A 21,080-nucleotide genomic window follows, 5' to 3' on the forward strand; every position below is an offset into this window, starting at 1 on the left:
TAAACCGCTAATCATACTAACTGTTGTTACGCCTCAGCTTTTATGTCACCATAATGCTTAGATAAATGACACAAAGACCAAAACATAAAAGGCCGGATTCTGAGATATTGACTTCTTTTTAAATTTCCAAATTTTACTTTAAGTTCAGGGGTACATGTGCGGGATGTGCAAGTTTGTTACATAGGTAAATGTGTGCAACTGTGATTTACTGCACAAATCATCACATCACCCAGGTATTAAGCCCAGCATCCATGAGCTATTCCTCCTGATCCTCTTCCTCCTCTCACCCCTGCCCTCCAGTACGCCCCAGTGTGTGATGCTTCTCCCGTGTGTCCATGTGTTTTCATCATTTAGCTCCCACTTATAAGTAAGAACATCCGGTATTTGGTTTTCTGTTCCTGCATTAGTTTGCTAAGGATAATGGCCGCCACCACCACCCATGTCCCTGCCAAGGACATGAGCTCATTCGTTTTATGGCTGCATAGTATTCCATGGTGTATATGGACCACATTTGCTTGATTCGGTTTATCATTGAAGGGATGGACATATTGAATATCACAAAGACACTAGTTCCTTACTGTGGGAAATATCCCACTGTGATGGGGCAGACAGACAAAGAGAACAGCAGTTGAAGTGCAAAGGAGAAACACAGGAAAGGAAACCAAAAAAATAAAAAACAACTAATGTAGTTGCCACGAGACAGGACAAAATAACACAATTTCTTAAAAGATAATCTTGCTCAATTGCCTTTGCCTCTTTTCTGAAAATCAACTTATTAGGTTTGTGAGTCTATAGCTGGACTCTACTGGATTTTGATCTGTAGAATTTCCCCCAATACCACACTGTCTTGAATATCGCAGAAGTAACACAATTGCCATATGCGGCTGGATGATTAAAAATCATAATGAATAGCTTCATTCAATGCTCCTAACTCAAGGCAGCACCCTCACCTCAGCTGAGGATCCCATGCCTCCCACCTTCTCAGGGGCTCTGCTCCTGCACTGATCACTCTTCTCTCCTGAACCATCGATGGCTCCCTCTATATTGGATCAGTCCCCAAGCCAAGGGGGAAGTCACATTCTTCCAACTCACTGATAACATAATCAATCAATGAATAAAATAGAACTAATGTGAATCTTAACATCACGTAGAGTAAATTCCCCCAAGTTAACACTTCAGAATTGGTTTAGATATTCTGGTTCATTTTCCTTTGTAGAAAATTTTGAAAATGGACTCCAATGAAGTGTGTTGCATGAGTTCATGCAGTTTTCCTTTGCAGGGCAGCAGACACATGTGTTCGTAGCTACAGAAGGACATGGGGTTAGAGGGTGAGTTTTCCCGTAGCTTGGGGAATGATCCAATGTAGAGGGAGCAGTTGATGGTTCAGGAGAGAAGAGTGATCACTGTAGGAGCAAAGCCCGTGACAAGGTGGGAGGCATGGTATACTGACCTGAGGTGAGGCGGCTGGCTTCAGTTAGGAGTATTGTATGCAGGAGGGCAGCAGAGAATGTCCATGAATCACTGAAGGTGAGGGTGGCTTTGGGGGTTCCTGACACTGTCAGCAACTGTGTGATTCACCAGCAGGACCCCGACTCACTACAACATGGTGAAACTTTCTTTGAGTAAAGGAAGAGTGAAGGGGTAGAGATGACGAAGCTGTCCCTCCTGGGAGACTATGCATTTCCCCATAGTATGAAGCAACAGCCGAGCTGTTGTCTATTATGAAAAATACATGTTCTCACAGCATTTAACAATAATCTCTCCAACTGGAAGAGAACTGGCTCACTGGATCCCTCAACTGCTGTTCTGTGCAGGATAATGTATGGAGGAAAAGTGCAGCCTGGTGCTGACTTTAATTTTTGTTTTCCCCTGCAGGCAGGTAGAGACAGGACACAATTGTTGCCAGTGAACTTTCAGTAGGCCAAAAATCCTGAACGTTTGAATTGCTGTTTCCTCCAAGTGGGAGGGAAAAAAATCAGTTTCCTGGACTTCAGCAAAGCCTTAGATAAACCTTAAACCTTAGATAAAGGAAAAATAAGTGAGAAGGCGGCCCTGGGCAGTGGCTCGTGCTTGTAATCCCAGTATTTTGAGAGGCTGAGGGAGGAGAATCATTTGAAGCCAGGAGTTCAAGACCAGCCTGAGCAACATAGTGAGACCCCTGCTCTACACAATTTTTAAAATTAGCTGGGCATCATGGCACGTGTCTGTAGTCCCATCTACTCAAAAAGGTAAGGCAGGAGGATCGCTTGAGCACAGGAGTCCTACATTGTGATGCACTATAAGTCGTCCTGTTTACTCCAGCCTGGGCAAAGGAGAAAAACCCTGCCTCAAAAGGGGGATGCTGGTTTGTGAAGACACATTCCAGCCTTGTCTTCAGCTGGGCTGCCACTGCTGCAGCCCGCTCTCAACATTTGAGGCAGGATCTCTCTTGGCCATGGTACTTGTAAGTGTGTTAATGTTGAATTTAGTGCTAGGGGTTTGATGGAAATTACAATGAGATAAAGAAAACGGCCACAGTTGTAAAAATGCCTCTGCATTTTGTGGCTATTAAATCTGGATGTGTGATATCGATGGACGGGATCCAGCAGTTTGACTAATTAACGCAGCTGTCACAAGCAAGGAATTCATCTTTTCTACACTTGTCACCGGATAAGTGATAGAGACAAAAGGGATGGAGGTTATGCAAACTGAGTTTTACAATTATTACAAATTCAGGATTTCATCATGACCATTTCATAAATATGATGACTTTTCACCACATTTCTATTATAATGTGTTTTTCTGAACATGTTTAGTCCCTTCTGCTTACAACCCTTCCAGAATAAAAAACAAAAAAGTTTTGAGGAAGAAGCGGGATGATGAAAGAGATAAAAGCTTTTCATCACAGAATACTCCATGCTGATTTTTTAACAATTGGAAAAAGCAGAAAACCTGGCACATAAGGAGAGGCAAGAGAGGGAAGGAAGACATTGGTTGTCTCTGTTTTTCAAAACTGTTCCTGGAAACTCTCCAGTTTTCCTCAAGAAATACTTCCCATGCAGGCTTTCCAAGCTGCTGTGAGTCAACGCTGAAATCACACTGACTGATGAGCCATGATCACCTTACAGGTTTTCATGGAAATCAGTTACCAGTTGACAGATTTAAATGTGGAATAACACAGCCTTAACAAAGCACAGAAGTGTGGATTGATTGAGTTTACAGCATGTATAAAAAGCATTTTTTAAAAAATGGCCAACATGGGAAGATCACTTGAGGCTGTGTATTTGAAGGCAGGCTGAGCAACACACTGACACACCTCATCTGAAAAAAAAATTAAATGGATTAGGTGGGCATGGTCATGCCACTGCCCTCCACCCTCAGCAACAGAAAAACACCCTGAGAAAAAGACATGTGTAAATATAGACATAAAATTCTTTATTTCTGTCACAAAATGTCTTTCTGAGACACACTCTGCACTAAGGGAGACGTGGGACTCTCTGTTCCCAACGTTTCTGGATGCACGAGAATGGCTGGGCAAGACACACATGCACAGACACACACACACACAAACACACACACACACACAAACATACACACACAAAAGCTCTCGCATCCCTTGCTTTCCACTACAAACACCCTGGAATTCGGGTGTGGGGACAGCAGGAACACCCTGGTCGACCCTGCCTGTGCCTGACTCTACTATAAAGACACACGCACACGTACATTTATCACAGCACTATTCACAATAGCAAAGACTTAGAGCCAACCCAAATGCCCCATCAATGATAGACTGGATAAAGAAAATGTGACACATATACACCATGGAATACTATGCAGCCATTAAAAAGATTAAAAAGGATGAGTTCATGTCCTTTTCAGGGACATGGATGAAGCTGGAAACCATCATTCTCAGCAAACTAACACAGGAACAGAAAACCAAACACTGCATGTTCTCACTCATAAGTGGTAGTCGAACAATGAGAACACGTGGACACAGGGAGGGGGACATCCCACACCGGGGCCTGTTGGGGGATGGGGGTCTAGGGGAGGGATAGCATTAGGAGAAATACCTAATGTAGATGACGGCTTGATGGGTGCAGCAAACCACCATGGCACGTGTATACCTGTGTAACAAACCTGCATGTTCTGCACACGTATCCCAGAACTTAAAGTATAGTAACAATTTTAAAAGAAAGAAAATGGTTCACGGCAAGGTGAGGTGGCTCAGACCTCAAATCTCAGCACGCTGGGTCATCGAGGCATGAGGATTGTTTCAGCCCCAGAGTTCAAGACCATCCTGGGCAACATAGAGAGACCCTGTCTTTACAAAAAACTGAAAAAGTATATACCCAGGCATGGTGGAACACGCATGTAATTCCAGCTACTTGTGAGGCTGAGATGGAGGGATTGCTTGAGTCTGGGAGGTCAAGGCTGCAGCGAGCTATGATTTCTCCACTGCACTACAGGCTGAGCAACACAGTGACAGCCTGTCTCAAATGAGACGAAAAGAAAAGAAAGTGCTTCAGGGCCAGCTGCGATGGGTGATGAAGCCTCATTTCAAAGGTCAACCACTGCCATGGGACACTGATGCAATGGATGGCTCTGTAATAGTCATGGCTCTGGGATCCTGGGACTGATGTCATTCCACTCGGCGAGAGCAGCCCTCTCCAGGCTGGGACACAGGAGGAAGGGGCCAGGCTAGATCAACAGGCTACCAGGGACACCTGTCTGCTATGGAATGGCAGATGGGATCAGGAGAAGGACAGCTGAAAGGAGGAGAGGGGAGACGCACTGCTCAGGTGAGGGGCCGGTCTCCTAAAAAGGGGAGTCATTGGCCCTAGGTCGTGTCATTGCTCTAGGCCCCCATGGAAGCACATGATGGTGCAAGAAGGAAATCAAAGCTGATGGGAGGGGGACAACAGCTTGCATCATGTCCCATCCTATGTGTTCAGTGGCCCCTGAGAGAAGCCCATGCCTTTTGGAGATCTAAAAGGTCATTTCCTGACACAACTCCATTCACCACCCATGAGGAGCAGGGATTTGAGATAAACTGAGGCCTCTGGGGAGAAAGGCCAGTAAGAGTTGTGAGGTCTTCTCATAAGATGCACCGCCTTACCCTTATGGTGAGTCTCACACTGTGTTCCTTATGTCCTGTGTTGCTGTGTGCTCTGAGGTCACTCTTCTCAACCTCATGTCTGTCCTGGGAAGAGTGGATATATTTCAGACAGTCTTGCCACCTAAGGGATTTAATAAAGTTTCTTGAAGTTCCCTAGGCTGGGATTTTACTTGGAGTCTATAGCCATGGACAATCGGTTCATTAGAGGACTTCTCGGTACGCACTTCCGTACCACCCTGTGGAAAGCTGGATGAAAGGCACACTGCTATCTGTGCACAACAGTGACCATCCGGATGTCACCAACAGGCAGAGACAATTTCTTAAATCTGTCTGAGTAATGGTATCCGCCAGATCACCAACATACAGTGTGGTGGCAGCCTTCTCTGTTGGTGATTCAAGACGATGCATGGTTGAAGCCTGCTTTAGAAGCTTATCTGCTACAGGGTCACTGTTTCCACAATATCGATCTTTAATATTCTGACCCGCAAGGGGGGGTCATCCGGATCTGCAGGCTTCTCATGTCTTTGCAGACAGTCCTCTCCTTTCACCCAGAAAGAACAAATGTAAGGCTTATTCCTCAGGCAGTACAGTGTGGTCCGGGTTAGTTTGAGCAGCATCTCACTACTGGATGCGACTTTCCCCAGCAGAACAACTGGCCGTGCTCTACCAGGGTTAGAAATTCCTCTGTCCATATCTGCAGTTGCCTTTAAAGGCAAGTCTGTGCCATGAACCTGTATGGGCAGTGATACTCTAGGTCTAAGAGGCAGGTCTGACAGACATTTCCTGCAGGCTTGGCCCCCTTCAGTCTTCTTGGCATGCATGTGCTCCCCAGGGCACCAGTCAAGCACTGAATGGCCTGACACAGAGTTGCATTTTTTCTCATAGTTCTCCTTGGTCATGTTTCTCTGAAACATGTCTGGCACAGAATGGAGAAATCGGCATCCTCCCAGTTTTGCCTATTGAAGGTGCTGGAACCCAGAGAGGTCACCATCTTGAGAGGGTCAGCAGGCAGCGGTAGATTTTCAGGTGGGAGAGAGGACCCCCACAATCCCACCAGACCCAGCTCTCCTTCCTGGTGCTGTTCTTGAGGCCCTGGATAATTGCCTTTCACCGCACGTGAGTCATCTTTCTTGAGTCAAGGTGAACCTCACTTCCAAGGAATCCCTATTCTTGTAGGACACTGTGCTTCCTGGTCTCTCCAGGAGCTGGCTAAAATTCCATGTTTTTCCATTGGAATACTGAGATAGAAAACCTTGAAGTGCAGTTTTTTTACAAGGGTCTTTATCCAGCTATGACATTAATTTCCCACTTGGAAGGAGGACAATAGTCTTATTTTCATCAGTATGTGTAGTGCATGTTCGTGCACAGCATGAACTTTAGAGAAAGACTTCTACGTTGAGATGTGAAACGCATCAAGCGCCTGTGTGGAGTGAATAAACCTACTCTACCTCTACGAGTGTCAGTTTCCTCACCCGTAAAATGGGCATCACACAACGACTTCTTCAAGTTGTTGCCAGAGTTAAATTCACCAAGATATTTAAAAGTACCTAACTACAAGGGTCCACATCATTAATAAAATCACATCAGACTTCAATGCACACAAAAGGAATGAAGTACATGTGTCCAAAGACGAGATGAGCAGCTTTCTAAGCAGCCTGATGAGCATCAGAATGAGATCTATACTTAAGTAGAATTCTTCACAGCTCCACTGAAGAGGACACACACGGGGGCTCCAAAAAGATAAGCACATGGCCATTGCAGAGTCACTGCTGTGGTGTGGGTGGAATCCCTAAAGACCCTCTGAAAAGTTGTTACACAACAGGCTCTCGGGGAACGCTGGAACAAACCAGGCAACTCAGCAGATGCTACCAGGAATTGGGTGAGCAGAGGGGGTCACGGCCCCAAATTTAAGGAGAAGACACCAAAGCACTAGGAGCTCCTGGCTCTGCAACAGCAGCTGTGGTGGCACCAGGGCCAATCTTCTGAGACAGCTGCTGTGGGATTGCTGAGAGCATGTGTTTTTGCAGCCACACACCCAAAAGCAGTGCACTTGAAAACGGATCACAAAACTCTTCTCTCCATTCATCTTTGTTTTAAGATGACTGATTATGGATACCCTCACATAGCAACATCCCCACCAACACTTGTAGACAATCATATTTAGAAAATCCCACCTAAAGAGAGAACAGTCAGGAGTAGGATGAGAATATTGAGGGATGGGGGAGAGATGTGGGTACTTCACCCCACAGACTCTGTTTGAAACAAGAGAAGAGCCATTGGGCTGTGGTCTCCCTTTACTTCCTCATACTGCCACATTCGTAGACGCCACATGGTTTTTGTCCCTTTATTTACAAAGGTATTGATGAGCCCAGTGGTAATTAATACTGAAGGAGGAAAATTCTTCACAAAGTACAATAACAGAATCTAATTTCAATGACCAGGCTTTTTAGTTTTGTTTGTTTGTTTGTTTGTTTTTTCAGTATCCCACTTTGAGGAATTACAAATGGAACCTGTTGGAATGTGTGACATGAACAAAGTCTTATTTTCATGTAGGTTAACAACTTGGCTTTTATAGTTAAGACATAAATGCATTAAAGCTGGTTCCATCCCAGAATCAAAGGAACAGTCTCTGAGGACATACGGAATTTAGGGGCATCAATTATTAAGAGGCTACACGAAACTGGAAGTGCTCCCAGAAGTTTTCATTTTCTGGACAGAAAAATTCAACAGATCAGCCCCACCGAGTAAAGGTACCTCCCTGGCTGCCGTGGGTGATGAGCTTTTCATTCAAAGCAGAGATACGAAGCCTGAGGTGTCTCAAAGGCACCCCAAGTGTTCCACACCTTGAAAGTCACTATCACAAGGCTGAACACCATCTGTTCCTGAAGGATCAGGTCATGACCTGTGTCTTTGAGACACTGGGCAGTCAGGCCTCAGTTGAGATGAAGCCAGTGATTTCAAGTGTAAAGTGGAAAATTCCCCAAACCTCATCTTTAGGTAGCTATTTGGAGCCCTGTCCACTTAAATGGGTTGGCGAACATGGCCCACCAGACAGACACACACCTGAGCACTGGGGTTTTCTCCTCTGTTCTTAGCATCCCCTGAGTAAACCAGTAATTACCCTCCTTCATGCCTCAGCGTTCACATCCTTGAAAAAGGTGATGGTGAGAGTGACTTTTCCAGGAAAGCAGAGCACATGTCAACATCTGCTAAGCTCTGAATTGGTGATCATTCCACGAGCACTTGAGAAGAACGTGCATTCTGCTGTTGCTCTATGAATATCAATTAGGCCATGTGGTTTGACGGTGTTGTTCAAGCCTTCTGCATTTATGTATCCTGATTTTTTGTACACTTTTTCTACCAAATGCTCTGAGTGATGTTGAAGTCTTCTACTAAATGCACATGTGTTTATTTCTACTTTGTAATATATCAGTTTTCCCTCAAGTATTTTGAAGGTGCCAACATATTCATGGTGTTTCTGTGTTCTGAATCAATGCAACTCTCTATGATTTTTATGTAATGTCCCAATTTGTCAAACCTTATAATAATCCCCGCTACAAAGTGTGCTTTGTGAGGTATTAATTTGACGCTTCGAGTTTCTGTGATTCGTATTTGCAGGAAATATCTTCTTCCATCCGTTATTTGTAACTTATTTATTTTTAGAGTGGGGCTCTTTTTTTTCAAGATACAGATTACTGATAAATATACTGTGAAAATCAAGATCCTATTGCAACTGTGCAACAACAATAAAAATACCAAAAAAATTAGATGCAGAGGTTAATATACAACTAAAATGTTACACAGAAATCCACAGAATACTTTATTAGGTTCTTCAAAAGAACCTCAATCAAACTCTTTGATAGCCTTCATAGAAAGATATCTTGACATTTAAGTGGTATATCTATATGAAAAATATAACTTTATTCCCCTATTTTCTACAGTTGTCTTTTGGATAAAATTTCCTCTCACAAGAGTGTTCTTTTGCTAAAAATTCTTTGAAAAACAACTATATAGGATGATCTCACACAGCTGTCTTAGTTTTGAAATTTGGGGATTCAAATGTCCCTCTGTAGATTGAGGAGGAAAAGTGTGTGTGTGTGTGTGTGTGTATGTGTGTATATATATATTATATATTATAAAATATATAAAATATAAAAGTAAATGTATATATAAATATATATAAATATATATATATGTGTGTGTGTGTATACATATATATAAAAAAAATGGGAGAGGAAATATTTGTCTCCTGCACTTTTCTATTCTTTTTCTTCCTAAACTAACCAGTTTGTGTTGGTCCTCAGTTGGGCTTTCAATCCAGGGAAGAGTTGCCCTTCTGGAGAGTACATGGATATAGTGGAGACCAAGGCAGGTTTGAATCGCTCAGAAACGACAGCCAGAATAACTTCCGAAGGGCTGTAAATGAAGATGATTAAAATCCTCTGATTTATGCTACTTTTCACTCAAGTTTCTAAAAGTGACTTCCCATCAAGAGCTGTTTGGCTAGGCACAGAAACATTTGTCCAGCCCTATTTTTCTCCCTTTCCTTCTTTCCTTCTTTCTTTCTTTCCATCTTTCCTTCCTACCTACCTTCCTTCCTTCCTTCCTTCCTTCTTCCCTTCCTCCCTTGCTGCATTCCTCTCTCCCTCTCTTTCTCCCTCCCTTACTTCTTTCCACCCTCCCTCCCTCGCTCCGTTTGTCCTTATTTTCTCCCTTCTTTCCTCACTCCCTTCATGCCTCATTCCCTTCCTTCTTTCCTTCTTTTTATAAAAAGAAATGAACTGATATTTTTGAAGTGGAAAGATCAGAAGAGTTCATGATTTTTTGCAAGTTTTTTTTTAACTTTTAGCTTAGGCTCGGGAGTGCATGTGCAGTTTTGTAATATAGGTAACCTCATGTCATGGGGTTTGTTGTACAGATTATTTCATCACCCAGGTATTAAGGCCAGTGCCCATTAGTTATTTTGTTCATCCTCTCCCTCCTCCTAGCCTCTACCCTCTGATAGGTCCCAGCATGTTGGCCCTCCCTGGGTGTTCACGTGTTCTCAGCAATTAGCTCCCATTTATAAATGACTTCATGTGGTATTGGGTTTTCTGTTCCTACATTAGTTTGCTAAGGATAATGGTCTCCAGCTCCATCCGTGTTCCTGGAAAGGACATGATCTCACTACTTTTTATGGCTGCATAGTACTCCATTGTGTATATATACCACATTTTTAAAAGTGCAGTCTATAATTGATGGGCATTTAGGTTGATTCCATGTCTTTGCTATCGTAAGTAGTGCTGCAATGACCATAGATGTGTATGCGTCTTTATAATAGAAGGAATTATGTACCTTTGGGTACCGTCCCAGCAATGGGACTGCAGGGCCATATGGTATTTCTGTTCTTAAGTCCCTGAGGAATTGCCACACTCCTTTCCACAATGGTTGAACTAATTTATACTCCAACCAACAGGGTGTAAGTGTTGCCTTTTCTACACAAACTCACCAGCATCTCTTATTTTTGTTCTTGCTTTTTATCCTGTCTTATAGACTCTGACTCTGTGTTTTCAGACAGGATCTCTTTCTGTCTGTGAACCTGAATTCCACTGGTGTCTGAGACTTCCCAGGATTCCAGCTCTCTCAAATGCCTGTGTTTGAACTTTATGAATTTGTTACATTTTCAGTGGTTTTCTTCTTACCCCCTGTTATGACTGTCACTTCTTCCACACATGCTCTGCCAGAGGTGGTGTAGTTTGTGTGTCTCATCCCTCCTCAGAGGGACTAGTCACTCTTTTGTATCAGTTCCCTTGGCTGCCTCGTTACCTCCAGTCTCTCATGACCTAAAAACAAAGCAAAACAAAAGAAAACATTATAGATTATTAGGCCTTTTCTCATTTTCAGGGCTAAAGTGACTTTCTCTTGAGGCTTTCTAAATCTTACCTGGTGGTAGAACTCTCCTTTGTTAATATTTTGACTTCTGGTACAAAAATACAGCATTTAAACATGTGAAGTAAAACGTAATCCAGGGGCTAGCTGACAATGGTTTGAGATCTAAATACAGCCCATGACTTGTTTTGTATACCCATTGAGATAAGAGGTTTTTTTTTTCCATTTGAAAGTATTATTTCTAAAAAACACAATACGCCACAGAAACTACATGACCCACAAAGACTGACATAACTACTATCAGATCTGTTAAAGCAAAATTTGGTGACATATTTAATCAAATACCTGTTATTGTGCTTCGCATTATCACATACATCTTTTCATCCATTAATTAATTTATTTATGCACGGTTTGAAAATATGGATGTAACTCTATCCCCTCAAGAAAGCATCCTACTTTATGATACCATAGTCTCAGCATGGGAAGCTTGTCCCAGGGACAGGTCAACACACAAACATATATTTGAGGTAGGAGACTGGCAGGACTTGTTTTCTGGTCAGAACTGAGCCGAGAGCCTACAATCAGAATCTTTGGCTATTTTTGAAACATACACTGTCTGAATGACCTACAGGTATATTCAGGGAAATCAGTTACCAGTCCAGAGATATAAATGTGAAGGAACACAACCTAAAAAGAAAAAAGTAAACAGGTGTGAGTGTATTTAGTCTTCAGAAGAATTTATTCTATTACATTTATTGGAAGCATTTATAAAACTGCCCAAGGTGGGAGGATCGTTTGAGCCCAGGAAATTGAGACCAGCATGGACAACACAGTGAGACCCCTATCTAAAAAATAATTAAATCAATTACCCAGGTGTGGTGTCTGCACCTGTAGTAGCAGGGACTGGGGAGGCTACATCGGGATGATTGAGCCCCAAAAATGAAGGCTTCATTGAGGTGTGGTCTTGCCACTGCCCTCCAGCCTGAGTAACAGAACCACACTCTGTCTGGAAAAATAAAAAATAAATAACGATTTATAAATAAAGATAAGAAAATAATTCATTTCTTCCACAAAAGGTCTTTCTGAGACACATCCTCCAGTAAGGGACTGTCTGTTCCCAACGTTTATGAATGCATGAGATTGGACAAAGAGAAACGAAAGCTCTCAAGTCCCTTTTTTCTACTACAAACGCCCTGGGGATGTGGGTCTGAGGACAGCGGAAAACCCTACCCTGTCCTGCAAAGTCCCTGGCTCAATGTGCATGTCCCTTCCTGTGAAAGTTCCTTGCTGCCCGTGCGCCTTGTTCTCTGCCTTCTGTCCCTGCACAGCTGTGAAAGGATAGGTGGTGACTTCCTTCTTTCGTGTTGACTACGACTTAGTCAGTAGGTCTGCAGATCAGTCCTCCCAGAAGTTGAAGTGTGAGTGAGTGTGAGGGGAAGCGGGCGGGCTTCCTGTGCGTTGTGCCACTTGGTCCATGGCCTCTGAGGTCGTCATCTTTCTACTAAACCTCAGCGATACCGCCATGGCCTTGCTATTGTGGGGTCCCGGGCCTGGGAAGAAGGAGGGCCATAGAGCACAGCAGAGGAGGGTCAGGTGAACACGGAGTTTTTTGTTTGTTTGTTTTGTCTGTCTGTTTGTTTGTTTGTTTTCACGGAGTCTTGCTCTGTCACCAGGCTGGAGGGCAGTGGCGCAATCTTGGTTCACTGCAACCTCCGCCTCCCGGGCTCAAGCGATTCTCCTGCCTCAGCCTTCTGAGTAGCGGGGAGTACAGGCCCACGTAACCACACCCAGCTAATTTTTGTATTTTCAGTAGAGACGGGGTTTCACCATGTTGACCAGGATGGTCTCGATCTCTTGGCCTCATGATCCACCCGCCTTGGCCCCCAAAGTGCTGGGATTACAGGGGTGAGCCACTGCGCCCGGCCATGGGGTGAATTTAGAAAGCTGATATTATTTGAGGTATTTGAATCCTGGGTGGGGGGCAACCCACACACAGAGAGGAGTGATTCCAAAGTCATTAATGGGGACCTAAGAAGGAGCACAGGACAGGACCAGGCGGGATAAGGAGGGGCACCACAGCCCTTAAGGCAAGAGGGGACCTCACTGCGCATGCTCCTTTAGTGCCCGCCTCCATGCGCATGTTCACTGGGCGTCTTCCCATCGGCCCGTTAGCCAGTCTGGGGAACTCCGCGGAGCTGTGAGCCAGCAGCTGGGGTTCGTGAGGTCTGGATTCTTTCTCTCCTACTGAGACACAGCGGGTAGGTTCACAGGCCGATCCAACTGGGAGTGAAGTGTGAGTGAGAGTGAGGAGGAACCAGCGGGCTTCCGGAGGGTCGCATGTTTGGTGACTCAGGGTGAGAAGGGCCTCGAAGTTGTCGTCCCTTTCATGCGACGCTGCACGCATTGTCTTGTCATGGCCATAACTAGGGAGGAAGGCAGGCTGAGGAGTGGAGGGGCTCAGGTGAAGCTGGGGCGATGCTGGGGTGCTGGTGGAGGTATCCGAGTCCCAGATGAACCTGTAACCCCGACAGAAGATTCCAGACTCCCCAGACGGGACCAGGGGAGGGATGGCATGAGCGGTATGGAAGGGTCCTGGAGACCGGGAACGCTGCGGGCTAGTGACTGCAGCCCCGAGGTCTGTAGACTGCCTGGTACAGGTGTCCTTTGAGGAGTGACCAGTACTTTGTAGCAAATTCTCAACTCCACTGTGGAGATTCCAGTGGGTGGGGCTCTGAGTTGCTAAAAAAGTGATTTGGGTCGGGGTGGGGACGAGGGGCCTAGCAAATCATTATGTGACAAAATTCGCCATCACTTCAATTTTAATTCTCTAGCTGTAATTTCCTACTTGTCTCCCTGATGGAGTGTCCAGCTGCAAAACCAACCCCACGGTAAACACCCTGTGTTTTCTGCCGGGAGCCTTAAGACATTGCTCCGCCAGCTAGACCTTCTTAAGTGGCTTTGCAAGCATTCGTTTCAAAAGTTGCACACACTCATACTTGCCCCGGGATTTTTCAGAGTATTTCTAAAAAAAAAAAAAAAAAAAAAATGACCAAGTTAACATTTGACCATCAAAGTGGTCGAATAGTTGTCCTCTGAAGTGCATTTTGCCAATCACAGTATTCTGCTTGGAGAGTGAAATACGTGTTGATGAGGAAGATCAACATATAGGCCTATACCAAGAAGAAGTTCACAACCTCCTGAGTTCATTGTGCTTCTGCTTATGAATGTCTTAACATTCGATGCTTTCTCTTAGCAGAAAGTTATTTTTCTGATAGTGTGTCAGAATGGTAGTGCGTTGTTTATGGCCTCCCATTCATAATTGTCTCCCATGTTGACAAAAAAATGATCATGGCATCCCATGAAGGAAAGATTAGTCCAGAGGATGATATTTGGGTTTTGTGTGGATGGATGATCGTGTGTGCCCAGATTTTGTCCACAACTTCCTCCTCATGCTTATTCAGAACAGATTACACTCATTCATCCCAACATAGACTAAAATGGCTTCCAAAGTCCTTGAGGATATCTATCTTTGAGTAACCTCTCTGAGGAAAGAATAATGTTATGAAGAATAGGTATACGGGGTAGTGTTGGAGAAATGCCTCTAGACGTACTTATGATAAGAAGTATCTATGTATTCTGCATATTTATATTATTGACCTGTATTAATAGCAAAACTTTTTATCTGCACACACCCACTGAAACACATACACACAGAGCCAGTCCCAGGAGCCCAGTAATGGAGAGCCCCAAGAAGAAGAACCAGCAGCTGAAAGTCGGGATCCTACACCTGTTCAGGAGACAGAAGAAGATCAGGATAGAGCTGAGATCCAAGGTGCTGGGAAGGGAAAGAAAGCATGTCTATGGGGCGGGAAAAGGTCTATGTGAGCGTCGTGGTCTATGCCATGAGCAGTAACAGGAGGAAGGAGAACAATAGGAAAAGATACCAAACATTTGCCCAATGTTGGCAGGAAAGGGGAGAGTATAGTTTGCAGCTTCATGCTGTCCCTGGATATAAGGAATCTTATTTTATTCTTCGAGATGGATTTGTGTGCTTGAAAATACAGTCCTTACTAAGTCACTTGAAACCATTTAATTTGGTGCATAAAAATGTACATTATTTCAATAGTTTAATTTGATCCTCTTAGAATGTTGGTGTATGATCTTCTAGCCATGGTCTCCACAGTATTGTAAGCACCCGTTAAATGTGTGTAGAGTGCGAAGTCACCCGAACTTATAACACCATGAAAAAGGCCCCTTTGAAAAGGGATGTTAGCCCCATTGTATAAATAAGAAATCCGAGGCTCAGAGATTGAGGCTTGCAAAGAACACTTGACTCATGGAGAAGGAATTTATATGATGTTCAAAGATTTGTGTTCTTCCTACAATCCATGTTGTAATAATAAAAAGTGAGCAGTTTGCCTAAGATGTATAGCACTCGATTGTGTCTGTGCTGTAAGGTACTTCAGTATTGGCTCAGGACAAAACAGTTCAGTGAAACAGGATAGTAACTCCAGAAAAGAGCTCAATGAATGATAGCCACTGTTTCCTTTGATTGGTGCTTTTGACTGTATATTGGACAAAAGTTGGAAAATTCCAGACACTGGTATACAGGGAGCTATATTAGTGTGATTTCAAGGGGGTTTTAACAGTTGTTTAAATACATTCATAATTACAAAAGTCAAAGTAGGTTAAGATTATCCTGAAACAGAAAACGTATCTCCAACAGGTAGCATTTTCAAGCTAAACATTGACTGAATTTGGGCCTACTTTCTGTAGTCTCACTGCAAGACAATGATTTTTTCTGTTACTTTTGGTATATTATTCTAAATGGGATTCATTTATGTAAAGTTACATATAAGGTTCTTGGTCCTAAGCATACCACAACGTTGATTAACTACCCAAACAATTTCCAAGTTACCTCAACAAGGGATGGGTGTCACAACTGTAGAATTTGTCAGAGGCCCACCAAAACATTGATCTAATTCTTCGGAAAATTACGTTTCACTTATGATTAAAGTGGCATTCGTGCAGCTGACTTCAGATTTCATAGATAGTTGACACTTGCTGTTCATAATACACAATGGTAAAGTGCGGGAAATTTACGTGTAATGTGAGTTATTCTTAGATTGTATTCAAAATAAGACATTGGGCCAGGAGCTCACGACTGTAATCCCAAAATTTTGGGAGGCTGAGTTGGGCAAATCCCTTGATCCCAGGAGTTGAAGACCAGCCTGGACAACACTGAGAAGTCCTGTCTCAAACAAAACAAACAAACAGAAATTAGCCTTAGTGGTGGGGTGCACCCATATGCTCAGCCACTGCGGAGGCTGAGACAGGAGGTTCTGTTGAGCCTGAGAGGTTGGGCTCACACTGGGCCTTGATTGTGCCACAGCACTCCAGCCTGGACGAAAGAGTGAGACTCTGACTCAGAAAACAATAAAATATCATAAAACAGGGAAACAAAGGTGTAACATCTTTGCACGACATTCATTACCACACTAACTGACAGAGATTTTTTTCCTTTTTATTTTCTTTCTTCCTTTTTCTTTTTAATGTGGCAGAGCGTCCTCTGTCACCTAGTCTGGATTGCTGTGGCATGGTCTTGACTCACTGCCACCTCCAGCTCTTGGGTTCAAGCGACATCGGCCTCCCAAAGTGCTGAGATTATAGGCATGAGCAACTAAACCCGGCTCACGCTTTATTTCATAATGCTAAGGAAAAGAATATCATCATTTCCTTATTTATATTTCATGTCAGAATGCTTAAATCGATATCCTTTGTATTTTGAAGTGCGTGACATGGAAGGTGATCTGCAAGAGCTGCGTGAGTCAAAGACCGGGGTTAAATCTGGATTTGGGTGCTGGCATCAAGGTGAAGATTATACCCAAAGGAGAACACTGTAAAATGCCAGAAGCAGGTATGTTATCCAACAAGATGCAAAGTTATGTGCTTACTCATTTATAGAATATTATACTTGTGATATTAGAGGGATAACATTACTGCTGTCTTCAAAACACAGTGCAAATTCAAACTTTCTTTGGAACGCCGTTCAGACCCAAATGCCAGATTGCAAGACTTAAACACTATGAGATACAGAAACAAATTGGGTGAAAGCTATATTGAATCATCAAACATGGCAGCATTTTCTTAGGGTGGTGTGTAACCCACAGCTAACATTTTCAGATCCTTTTCTAATTTCTGCTTTTAGAAAATACATAATGCATTTGTAATAAGAGTTTGTATGAAGTATGCTGAGCCCTGAAGCAGATTCTAGTACCAGCTCTACCATAATTTGTGAGACTCTGGATGAATCGTATAAATTCCACACGCATCCTTGCTCTCATTGAAAAGAATGGATGCACATCAGATAGATTAAAATCCATTTCATTGCTGATTTCCACATGCTCTGGTCCTGTTGGATAGAAGACCAAGATATTCTGATTTTCATGATTTGTTTTTCATAACAGTCAGCTTCCGTCCAATTATAATGTCTGAGTTGAGATTCATGGTTCCTAAGAAAATGAGTGGGCACTCTGCTTGATGTTTGTTTTCCTGTATGGAGTCCTGTATGAGTGTTCTTGGATTTTGTCAAATTCTGAATTCTCTGGCTCTTAAAGAATAACTGTGTTTTAAAGTCTTCCCTCAGTGAAGCCTTGAATGACTGAATGATAAAATGGCAAGAGATCATCAGGTTTCTGTGGCCAGTGAAGTAGGGAGAATGCATGTAGGTCAGTGATGCTCAAGGTGGGTGTAAGATGCTTCTGCTAAGCATGCCCCCTGCCCTCCTGTCAGTCTTCACGAGCTACTCCGTGTAATTAGGTTGAAGACTCATATAGTAGAGTCACCTCTAACCATAGCATAGGTTACATATTACAGGTTTCTGCCTTGAGACATTAGACGATAGGGTTTGAAGTTCAACAACAGCAGGGTGCTAAATCCTGAGTAGTTGACGTAATTGTGTTTTACACGTATTTTCCAAATTGGTGACTGTTAATTACAATACCTCTTGAAGTTAAAGGAAGCACCCTATGTTGAAGGGAGAAATTACCTACATGTTTTTACTCTACTCTGCTGAACCATTCCATTACACTATTTACATTAAAAGATAGTTCTCAGACTTTTTCCAGGAGCCCATTGAACAAGCCTCAGTTGTATTCTTAGGGAGATCATAGCTTTACATGCACATCTTATTAAAATAAACAGCGCATTCCATGATAAAGGAAAAGAATACTATGAAATAACGATGAAAGAGCCACAGAATAAACTTAAAGGAAAAAGAAAGAGGTAGTGCATAAAAGACAGGTACGAATCATTAGTAAAAGGAAAAGCAGTTGAAATGTCATAAATTTAAAAGATTGTTGTTTTGAAATTTAGCTATAAATAGAGTATTCGGTCGTTTACACAATCTTGAAGAAAATGGAAAAAGCACGACATGGAATATGAACAAAACAGAGTGATTTAATATAGGGCATTATTGAAAGTGACTACAATCTTGAACACTAATATTTTCAGAGCATGGGTGAAATGATTGATAAGCTAGGAAGGCATACATTATTTATTTCTCGAATACCTGATTATCTAAGCATCCCAAAGCCTGTGGAAGAAACTGTGAAATATTCCAGTTGTCCCTCAAAAAACATTTAGTTTTAGAAAGAAATTTTGGGTTTTTCAGCTGTCCTACTCTTGTTTTCCATTTCCGTATCCCTCCATTTTTTCATGTGTGACATGGTTCATAACGCTACCACATGTTGATGACAAAACTGATAGTAATAGCTTAAGAGTAATGCGACCACATACTTAATTGTACAAATGGGAATACTTTCAAGTGTAAAAAGAGGCATGATTCATGTTGACATCACGGTAGGAGAACACTGGGTACAAATGGTTACTGTACCTTACAAACCACAGAAGGGTGAACGAGCCCAAATAAATGTGTTTGCCCTTCTGCACAATAGAGTAAAAACAAATGCAATGTTGGCCTTTCTATTCACTTCACTTATGCAGTTCCTAAGGTGACATTAACCGTTTTCTTTCAAGGTACTACTCAGACCGTTTTCAGGAGCCCATTTGGCATCCAGACCACAGATTCAAGTCAGAATATTAAAAGAATGTTTGCCAAAAATTATACATTTTTCGTAAATTCCTTTTTTGTTTCTTAGGATTTTTGTGTGGCGCTGGTATTTTGAGTAAAACTATGCACAATGTTTGCTTTCTACTTTAAACCCCTCTTTAGTGGGTTCACTTCATTTAATGTGTTTGGACCTCGGACTGTCTTGCTTTCCTTGTAGCACTAGAAAGCAGGGTGTGTTTGAAAAATATCTTTAATGCATCTGCTTGGACGACTATTGTCAAAGTCTCTACAGAGGTCTACCTGAATGTAAGCAAAGGGTGACTCTTAGGCTTCTGGTTTTGTCCATTGTAGAAAACTAAAACTCTGGTGTCTTTTCCATATCCTTAATGTCATCTAAACACAGTTCTGCTAGTAATGTTCTCACCTGTTATGTTTCTGTTACAGGTGAAGGGCAACCACAAGTTTAAATGAAGAAAAGCTGAAACAACGCAAACCAGTTTTATATTAGATATTTGACTTAAACTATCTCAATAAAGTTTTGCAGCTTTCACCAAAGAAGGCCTGCTCATCTTTTGTTCACTTCCTTCCCAGGTATTTGATAATATTGAAAATCGTGGCTGGGTGTGGTTTCCCACGCCTGTAATCCCAGCACTTTGGGATGCTGAGGCAGGAGGATTGCTTGAGCTCAGCAGTTTGAGACCACATGGGGCAACAGAACAAGACTCTCTACAAAAATAAAAGAGTGAATGCATAATGTATGCACATCTCTATGTAGCTGCCTTCCCAGCTACTCTAGTGCCAAAGGATGGAGGATACCTTGAGCCAGGAGGTCCAGGAAGAGGGTTTTTTGTTTGTTTGTTTGTTTGTTTGTTTGTTTGTTTGTTTTTGAGATAGAGACTCTATTTAAAAAAAAAATAAATGTCATTTTTGAAATTTTGTATTCTGATTGAGCTGGTGTGCACAGGGATGATATTATGAAATACATATTTGGTCCTAGACCCTGCTTCCTGGCACACAACTCCTACAATTTTTAGAATCTCTACAAAGTGGTGTCTTTTTATATGCCAGTGAGTTGCTGGCAGCACCTAGGTAGCTCTAGGCTGGGGAATAAGAGTGTTGGGACTTTCAGCCCCCCGCTCGACCTTCAGGAAGGAGAGGGGCAGAAAGTTAGATTCATCCCCAATGGCAGGACAACAGTTTAATCTACACCTACATAATGAAACCCTCCATCAAAACCAAAAGGACGGGATTCAGAGAGCTTCTGGCTAGCTGAATATATGGAGGGCAGCACGCCCCTAGTGGGCACAGAAGCTCCCTGCCCCTTCCCCCAAACCTTGTACTGTGTCTCCTCATCTGCTTCCTTTCCTAGGGTATCCCGCTTGCCACAGAACATGTGAGAAGTCCCTGGGCTATGGAGCTAGATGAGAGAATTAGGGCCTAGGTAGAAGAAAGGGTCAAGCAACCAGGGCAACTTGCTGAAGCAAGATGACTTGGGTCCTACCTACACTGTCTCTTTAGAGGCTATGGCATGAAGTAGCCATGGGTTTCCATCCTGCCTCTCACACAGTGCCCACGATATGGTGGGCAAGATACTTACACCCTTTGGGACTGTTTTTCCATTTCTAAAGTAGAAATTACAATATGTACACGAAAACTACTTGCTATGAAAAATAAAGGAAATAACATCAAGCAGGCTTTACATTGCAGATAAATTTGGCTTCCTACTTAGATTTCCTTTTTTCCTTTAGATTTCAAACTTTTTCATTTCATTTTTCCTTACAGCTACATTTCTAGTGTGTGATAACCTGCTTTTGAATTTTAAGTAAGAATGTCAGCTTTTAAAATACATTTGAATTCAGAAAATAAATATTTGATTTAAATATGTTAATTTAATAGCAGTGTAGCTGGTGTCACCCACGGTATACATTCTGAAGTTAATTTCTAAATAACCGAGGTGTGACAAAAGCAACTGAATGTCTGCAGCGTGGGCTGAAAACCTTTGCTGCGTGTTATGTGGGTGGATCACCTGATGTCAGGAGTATGAGA

General features: G+C 42.7%; 1 protein-coding gene across 1 annotated transcript; it reads left to right on the plus strand.

Moving 5' to 3' along the window:
* The first annotated feature begins 13,107 nt into the window (after nt 1–13,107).
* On the plus strand, nt 13,108–19,592 carry LOC135969175 (X antigen family member 1-like). The gene is made up of 4 exons (XM_065538164.1): nt 13,108–13,221; nt 14,678–14,795; nt 16,754–16,880; nt 19,479–19,592. Exons 2-4 carry the CDS (start codon nt 14,700–14,702, stop codon nt 19,499–19,501), a joined length of 246 nt encoding a protein of 81 aa, XP_065394236.1. The 5' UTR covers nt 13,108–13,221; nt 14,678–14,699; the 3' UTR covers nt 19,502–19,592.
* The last annotated feature ends 1,488 nt before the right edge of the window (nt 19,593–21,080 follow it).

The sequence above is a fragment of the Macaca fascicularis genome, chromosome X (assembly GCF_037993035.2).
Source record: "Macaca fascicularis isolate 582-1 chromosome X, T2T-MFA8v1.1".
NCBI classification, from domain to species: domain Eukaryota; kingdom Metazoa; phylum Chordata; class Mammalia; order Primates; family Cercopithecidae; genus Macaca; species Macaca fascicularis.